The 9,282-nt window shown below is 36.0% G+C and overlaps 1 protein-coding gene across 1 annotated transcript in view; it reads right to left on the reverse strand.

The window, feature by feature from the left end:
* RIT2 (Ras like without CAAX 2) overlaps positions 1-4,928 on the reverse strand; it is a 172,498-nt gene extending 167,570 nt beyond the window's left edge. Inside the window, exon 1 of the mRNA XM_041423568.1 lies at positions 4,670-4,928. Coding sequence (XP_041279502.1) covers positions 4,670-4,772 — 103 coding nt within the window. The 5' untranslated portion in view covers positions 4,773-4,928. The remainder of the gene's footprint in view (positions 1-4,669) is intronic.
* Positions 4,929-9,282: the final 4,354 nt, after the last annotated feature.

The following is a 9,282-nucleotide window of genomic DNA, read 5'->3' on the forward strand; positions in this document are numbered from 1 at the left end:
TCTGGAGGTTGCTCTGTGGCACCAAGCCCAGTGGTGGGGTAAGAACAGCATCAGCAGGCCCAAGTCGTGCTTTTCAAGCTCAGCTCTTTTAATGTCAGTGGAATCTCTTCCTCTGCCCTTCATCCTTTTCAGCATAACCTGGATCATACATTAATTTGTCTCCAGGGAGTTTGCAAACAGCTGCAGTGGGCCAGCTCTCCAGCAAACACTCCATGCTGCTCTATTTACTGGGGACTCTTGTTATGAGGACATGCTTGAAAATAATAAGCACATAATTTGCTTTATCAAGGCAGAATAAGAGGTAAAACTGCTCCAGAAAAAAAAAAAGGCAGTTGAGCACATAAATGAAAGAAAATTGCAGATTTAATCTAATTCCTCATACTGATGTTCCCACATCACAGAGAACATAATTGTTTTCACACATTTTGGAAGTCGTTGTGTACACATGATCTTGAAATTAATTGGATGAGTCACCTGCATCAGTAGAAACACAGCCTTTATGCCACGCTGGAAAAAACAAACTAAACAAAACACAAAAAAACAAAAATCAAGGAAATCAATGGGTAGAAATGCCTCCTTTGGACAGCCCAGTCTGAGAATACGTTTCCTCATACTATTCCTCCAATATCCTTGAGAGAATCTTTTCTTTATTTCTTCTTTCCACTTTTTTTTAATTCTTTTTAAGATTGAAGGCTGAAAATACATTCCTAACTACTTTTCCATATACAATCAAACAGGAAATATATTAGCTTAACAAAAGTCTTTAGGCAATTTTTTAAAAATATCTTCAAATTTTGTATGGTAGCAGCAGATCATCTGGCAATCTGTCTGAGAAATAATCTTCCATAAGACAACTAAATAGAAATTCACTTTACACCTATGATAAACCTATGCTATGCATAAACATGTAATTTTATTTGCCTGGAATAACTGCAGATCATATTCAACCTTAAATAAATCATCGTTAACCAAGGTTATGAAAAAAATAATCAAACAAAAAACCAAGAAAACACTAATATAATATTTTTATTCAGCCAAGAATATGCACATAAAGGTGCAATCTGATCATTGTTTGAAGATTGCTTAGGTAATAATTTTTCATCAGAGGGAGGTTTTTTCATTTTATTCAGTTGCACAGGAACATCAATTTGTTCTTTTTAGCAGTCACTTTGCAAGCCCTGGGTTAATCATCACTAATGTTTTGCAGAATGTGCTGCATTTAAGTATGGTTATCAGTGGAACTGGTCTGTTAAATATAAGGCAGCAATGGGACTGAAAGGTTCTTTTGTGCATGTTTTTTATTTGTAATGCTGAAAAACAGAGCTAACCCCACAGGGTTAGCATCAGGCAAGGACCATGAGAGCACTTTGTTTACTGATCTCTAAAGGTATTTGTGAGCAAAATGGGTTTCAGAATAACCAAGGTTCTTAGGCTTTGAGCTTACACCAGGTAACTTCAAGTAGGTTTCAGTGGTACTGAGGTGGCCTGATATTTGTCATCAGAGCAGAGAAGAACAGTTTATTAATTATTATTACATTATATAAATAAACATATTGGACAGACAAATCCTCCTCAATTCCAGAGATTTGTCCATAGATTGAAAATATGATACAAAAAATTCTGTTTTCATAAGTTTTAGAAGGGATAACACATTCTAGGGAATCTATACTCCATAATTACAGTACAGAAATCAACCCCTATAAAAAATTTACAGCTAGCTTTGTACATTTTCATTAGACACAACTATTACCTGTTTCTTCCAGAGCTGGGGTTTGAGGTGGTGGGGTTTTTTCCTCCTATAATGTCAGATATTTTTTTTTTAATTAGTATTAGTTTTCCAGAATTGATTTTGAAATGTGAGAACCCTTAAGTAACAATTCTCAGACCATTTGCAGTTTACACATTATTACTCTGCATGTGATGGGCATCAGACTGGGATACCGAGAGTTCATCTTTACCAATTCTTATGAAATTTACACCACACTGAATAGGACAAATAAAAGGATGTTGGCTGTCCTCCTGGACTGTCTGCCATCTTTGAGAAGAGAAGTGAAGAGACAAGCCTGACTAATCCAATGCCAAAATAACAAACATTTTTGGTCCCCTCCTCATTCTGTCCCATGCACAAGTGTCACAGCTAAAGAGAAGGGGAGTGTTGGAACCCCAAGACCAAAATGCCCAGGGGATATCTGGAAGTGAACTACATCCAGCGTAAAAAGAAATCTAACATTTTTGCAGCTTCGTTCCTCTGGAAAATTCATTCCAAACCTGAATTATTTAATACTTGAATGAATTGAGGGATGGAAAGGCTTTTATCCAAAAGAGGTTTCCCACTCAGCAATTTAACCCCAGCTGATACTGTTTTTACCATGACTACAAGCAAAGAAAGAGGGAGAAGACAGGAAAAAGAAGGCATGATGTTATCAGTATATCAAACCACATATCACTGATTTCTCAAAATCAAAATTGGAAGCTGAACTATTTTTTTTTCTTTCATCCTTATTCTACTCTGATTCACTTTTATGGATAAATTCATATTTTCCTGGACGCATTGAATCTAGGTCACTAGGAGAAAACAGAGCTCATTTTGTACAATGAAAGTAATCATTAAGTCCTTTTTCTGTTTTAATCCAGTGTAAATTAATCCTGTTTATGTAACAGTCAGAATGAATTCAAGATTTATAGAATGACATCTATTTTTACTTTTTATCTCTCTCTGAATTCTATCAATTGGACTATCTTTCAGCATTCTACTGAAATATTTCAGGTCCACTGCACATCAGAAGTTCAGAGCCAGTAAATGTTGAACTGCCAACCTCCTTTCTTATGAACTCTTAATAATATTTAGTTGCTGGGGTATTTTTTTTTTCAATGAGGAGTTTCACTATCATGATAACAAGAGAAAGTTTTCATACTATAGAATTTCCTAAATTCCCACTTAATCCCATCTTAGTTTATTTAGATTGCACAATTCTACTTGTTTCTCATGTGTTTCTCAGCTTTGGAGATGTATCATATCTTGTTCAATCCACAGATTTAAAGGTTTTCTTCTCATTAAATTAACAGCTAACATTTTCTGAACACAGAAATTTGAATTAACTCAATTTGTGACTTCAACTCTTATCTAATAGTAAATGGAAACTCAGAAATTTCCTCCACGTACATGTAAAGTTTGGTGTTGTGATTCAGTCATGCTATGAATGTAGTTTGTAAAACTTTGTGGTGAACAAGTTTTCAAAATTGCATTATTCCTACAAACATATGTTTGGGGGTGGGGGAAATTGCTGCCATCTTTTGGACGCACTCAGGGAAAAAAAAAAAGAAAAAAGAAACTAAAAGATGCATAAATAATGAAAAAAAAGCTATTTTACTGAAAGTTCGAGCTGGTACATCCTAGATACCTTCTTTTCTATGGAAAAGATAATGTGAATTTGCAGAATTCACCCTGAGATTACCAATATTTTGTTCTTTCACATTTTATATGGTGATTATATAGCAACATCTGTATGAGAACTGTTTGCTTGGTTAAGTAATACTGATGGGAAACAGCTTTAGCTGAAAGATGTGCCACTGAAGTTGAAGCCAAATACAACAAAAACACAAAGACTGTGGATACAGAAAGAAAATTATGTTTACTCACAATTTTAAACTTTTTGCAATACTTCATCGTATTGCTTGAATATAAATAAAACTTGTTTGATACACACAGTTGTTACAGTTTAGTGTCACAGCTATTTATCCTGAAAATTCCTTGGAATCTAGCTGGGATGCATTATACCATATTATCCTGCTTTTTTGCAATCTTGTTTTTCTTTCTGTTGTTCTTTTAAATTTCCAGAAAATGTAATCAAATTCTTGTTGTGTGGCCAACTCAATATACTGACTTCTGAGACAAACTCTGCATGTTCAGCAAAGTCTTTGTAAGAACAGAGAATGCTGGTTTCAGCGAGAATAAATCAAAGTTGATAATATCTGGGAAAAAGAAAACACTGTCCAGGGAAAATAATGACTCGTCTGAAGAGATATCATTGTCAGACACTAGCATATCTTGCCAGCTGTAGACAGGGATATTAAAATATGCTGCAAATCTGCTTCATAGCCTGGAGTGAGACTCAGGCATGTTGTACCTGTCCAGAACAGAGAGGAGACTAAACTCAGCTGAGCCACAATGGCACTCAGCGAAATGAAAAATAAATAAATTAAAAAAAAAAAAAAAAAAAGGGGAAGAAAACAGAGCCACTGCAGGCATCCCACACACTCTGCACTGTACAGCTGACTTTGCAGTTAGTTTGATTTCTGCCTGAGCACAAGGACCCTCAGGCCAACAAGTTACATCCACGCTGTCCAGCAAACCACCAGCCCTCACGGAGCAGGAGAGTGACACGGGCACTTGCTGCTGAACTCACAGCAGCAGCCTGGCTGCTCCCTCCTCACACACAGCGCACCCAAGGTCAGCCCTACACAAATAACCAATTAAAAAGCCTTGCAGCGCTTCAGTCTGTAACAAATTAAGCTGACTCATTGCCCCAGTCACGAACTGTATTCTTTTACCCAAGCCATGTGCAAGAGAAAGAGGAAAGAAACCCCTCATTAAACGATGTCCTTTTCCGGTGAACTTTGCACTCCCAATTCACCCCTTCTCTCCCAAAATATTGTTGCTGAAACTTACCGCTTTTGCCAACTCCCCCTGCTCCCAGCATCACCACCTTGTACTCTCTGGAGCCTGATGAAGAACTGCTCGAGGAGCTGATCATTGCATTTTCTAGCTCCATCTTGCACGAAGCAGCAGAAGGGACTGAAACAGAAGAAAAAGCAACTGGCAGGTGTTTTCTCTGATCTTAAACAACTATAAAAGCTGTGTTAGGGGAAAAAAAAAAAAGGCAGAAAGGAAGGTATAATGCAAGAGCTGTGATTTAACAGCCTCACACACTGCTGTGCCTGTGTTAGCTGGAGAAGGTCTCATAGCAACCACTTTAACAGCTTCCAATAAAAATCTCTCTCTGCCCCCTCCCAGCTCTGTATCGTTCTCTGTTTCTCTTCCTGGACAGCAGCAGTTTTGTGAGGCTTAAGAGGTCTGGTACCTCTGGGGCTGCAGCGTCATTGAACAAATAGATCAGATACATCAGCTACATAAAATGGATCAAATTTCTTAATTATGAAGCTTGCTATTTTATGTAGTACTTGCTTGAATCTTAAAACAAGCCAGACAACCTTCTTTTCACCTTGGAGTTGAATATGCATCCTATAATCATCAAGTCTGCTAGTTTTACACTTGATACTATTACAAGTGAAACAAGCAACAACTTTTAACAGCCTTTTTTCTTCATGAAGCTTGTGGCAAACACTGAAGTTTTCTAGGGCTAGATTTGTCCCCAGATCAATACTCATTTTAGTTCATTTGCATCAATTATTTGCAGAAATAAACCAGATACTGTGGGGAAAAAACCCAACAACTTTACTTGTTGTTTCCTTCCTTTTTCCATACAATTTCTGAAGGAGACAGGGAAGGAAGGGGAATATATTTGTTCATTCAGAAAAGGTGTAAAGAAAATCAACTTTTTAAATGTATTTAATACTAATATGAAGTGATTTGTCTTACCAACCTGGTGAATGACATTCAGTGTGAAAATCTCTCACTGAAATTATTCAGTGAAAACTTACAACAAAACACAGCAACTCTTCATTGATTTATGATTTTGTTCTTAGAACAGCTCGTCTATTTAAAGAACATGATAAATAGTAAGATACTTGCCCAGCTTTAACTGTTATTTTGATATTTTTGGGGATCAATAAGCATCTACTGCAAATGAGTGGAGAGCAAATCTTGTACTCCTTTAGAAGTGCTGGGCTTTCACAATACAGGTAGCTATTAAGAAGACATGGAAATGGATGCAGGAGAAGCAGCTAATAAAGTATTTTGGAAGTCAGACACCTTCATTTGTCCACTCTTCCAATAATTCCACAGAGAGTAAACACACGGTATTTATTACTTAGGAATAGCTTAGAATTAAAAGTGGAATGAGAAATGGAAAAAAAAAATCATAGACTGGTGGACTGGTGGAGGACATGATTTAAAGAAAATTAAGGAGAGGAAAAGACGTAGAAAGGCACATATAATTTAGAAAGGTAACTTAATGGGCTAAGAAAATACTTTTTTAAAAAGGACAGATACAGAGATATGATGATAAAAATAATTAGAATGGAGAAGGTGAACAGAACATGAATACTTGTTTTTCTTCCTAATAAAAACTGAGGAGATAGTGTTTGGAACAGAAAGTAGCCCAGTTCAAAAAGGAAAAAAAAAAAACAAAGCAAAAAAAAAAAAAAAAAAAAAAAAAAACCCACCAAAAAAACTAAAAAAACCAAAACCACCAACTTAAAAAAGTAACAACTAAATTAGGAAAATTTTTAATGCTTGAAATATGGGCAGTATAACTGATCTTGTAATGAAAAAAAATTTAAATACAGAGCAATATTAACTCTGTAGTGGACTATTAATATCACCATCTCTTGCTTAAGGAGTACTCACATGAACAGATCCTGGAAAAACAGAGATAAATCCAGGTAAGATGGTCTGCTTTCAGCCAGGCAGCAAAAGAGGGCAGAGACAGAGTCACTGTGTTGTGAGAAGTCCTCCAGAGTCAGGACTAACCACTGTCCTGAGGGACTTCTGAGCCAGCCCTGCTGTGAGCAGCTCTGTGGTGCCAGGGCCGGGTGCCTGTATTTATGTCTGGATGGCAACCTCAGAACTCAGAAGGGTTTGCTCATCAGAGCATAAAGTAGGACGTAAACAGGAAATGCTGCATATAACAATATGGTATCTAAATATTGAATTTCAGCAGGAGCAGACAGGTAGGTCAGTTAATCCCTGCTGCGATTAGAATTTAATTTTAATTAAAACCAATCTTGTGTGCTTATTATTGATATAGTAGATAAAACTAGTAATGATACCAAAACCACTGCTTAGAACAGCTGGGTTTTTCTGGTAATCTCCCATCAACACAGCAACCTTCCCCTGAGGAGCTTTTGTTCCCATACCTGGCAGGAACATTTGGCTCACATTAAAATGCCAGTAAATCAAGTGACTGTGGACATGACATAGGAGGCAACCTAAGCAAAATGTATTTATGTATAAAAATATTAGCAAACATAAGGTATACATGAGAGACAAAAATTAGTTAGATTTTTTTCTCCCAGCTGCTGCAGGTGTTTGTCATAGAGAAGTGTCAAGTCCATTTTTTCTTTTGTTTAGAGATGGAATATGGGGAAGGAATTTGTAAAATAGAAGTAGCTATAAAATATAATTATGTTAGAGAAGGAAGATGAGTAAGACAACCAAATAGAAAGCCACTTCCTCATCTTTTAAGAAAAACAAGAAAAAAATTGACAGCACTTCTTCTAAAAGAGCAGAATTAAGTATTTACTAATGAGAATTAAACACTTAAAATACTTGTTTTAAAGACACATACATGTTTACTTAACATTAGCAGTTTATTAATTATTATTGCATTATATAAACAAACATATTGGACAGACATATCCTCCTAAATTCCAGAGACTTGTCCATAGCTTGAAAAGGTGATACTGCATTCCTATTTATAATACAGGACTTGTTCTAATTGGTTTTCATCATAACTTGGTATTGACAAACAACCTCCTCTGCCCTAATTTCATTCAATTCAGTAGTGGAGGAGAAGTATTTAGCATTATTTCCATTTACAATAACACCAATTAGTCTTCCTTCTCCCACCAGAGCAGTAAAGTACAAGGGTTTGCTTTCAGTCTGCTGACAATAAAAATTAATACTGAGATGATTTGAAATTACCTGGCCTGAAACACTTATTAATATGGGGGGGGGGGGGGGGGGGAGGAAATCAGCTGCATAAATATTTTACAGATAACAGGAATAAACTGTACTAAATCTTTTTTTGTACTAAATCTGTACAACAATTTAACCTGAGGTACTGGAGTTTTTTACAGTGTGTGACATTCCACAGCAAATTCTACCCATCTATTTTATCTCTACTTCACTGCTTTAAAGACACATTTATAATGATGTAAATTCATAGAAAGCTGTCCTTAGGCAAAAAAAAGAGTAAGTGCAAAGGTGGAAAAAATTCTTGGAATACTAACTTGTAATGAATCATTTATTCAAGAAATTTGGTTCTATTTCTGTTTACATATTGCTTATGACTTTATGGCAATTCTGCTGATTTTTCTTTTTTTTTTTCATTTATTTTCTATTAAAATTCACTGTAATATACAGCAAGCAATCAAACCATTCAATATTCAAACTCTAGCAACTGCTTTGTTTGAATTCATGTGTTAGTTAAGGCTGAAAAGATCACAACAACACTTGGATCTCAAGAAAAAGAACATACACATATCTTAAAAGAGATGAGGTTTTTTTCTAGAGAAAATGCCATTAGGAAACACACACCATTCATCCTACATCCCCACTTGCTCTGGGGTTGTTGAATAAAATAATGAGATGTTAATACAACATGTAAGTGTTCTGAAATTGTTTCCTAGAGCACTTTATGTTGAGGAGATTTTATCAATTAACCTGGATAAATATTCCTGTCATTAGGCAGGGAGCTCATGAGTTTAAAAACTTGAATAGCAAGCAAAATGCAAATCTTGACTGATTTGTGCTCCATTAAGTGATGGGTTAAAGGCATATGAACTGTCTAATAATAGTGAATATACATGAGCCCACAGAGGTCCATGCCATTATGGAAACACTGACCAATCTTTTGTCCCTCATGTTTACACATTAGACACAGCAGAGGAAGAAAATATAAAAAAATCCTTCATAAAAAGGCATATAAGGCCAACCTGCTGAATTGCTGAAGTGCTGCTATGACAGGAAAGAGTGCTAATGCAGAAATCATTGCACAGAACTGGAGAACTGATTCAACCTGCTCCTGAGGAAAAAAAAAAAAAACACATTTGGCACACCACCTTAACTTGATCAATTCTGAAAAAAGCTAGCATAATAAAGTAATTGCTAGGGGACCTAAAAGAAAAATTCTAAACTTAAATTTTACATTAGCGTGCTTAATATATTCAGTCTCAAATATGCTGAACATCTCTGAATCGTGTTGCTAAGGGATCTCCAACAGACTACAGAAGCATCTCTGTGGTTTTAGAATTCAGATTCCTACTAGAAATACCCAGTGGTTCAATCACTCACCTGCCACAGGCACACTGACTTCCTCCAATAATCCCAATCCCTTTTCTATTCTGCAGATTACTCATCTGTGGGATGATTCATTGTGT

Source organism: Onychostruthus taczanowskii, unplaced genomic scaffold (genome assembly GCF_017590055.1).
Source record: "Onychostruthus taczanowskii isolate IOZ18803 unplaced genomic scaffold, ASM1759005v1 scaffold79, whole genome shotgun sequence".
NCBI lineage: Eukaryota > Metazoa > Chordata > Aves > Passeriformes > Passeridae > Onychostruthus > Onychostruthus taczanowskii.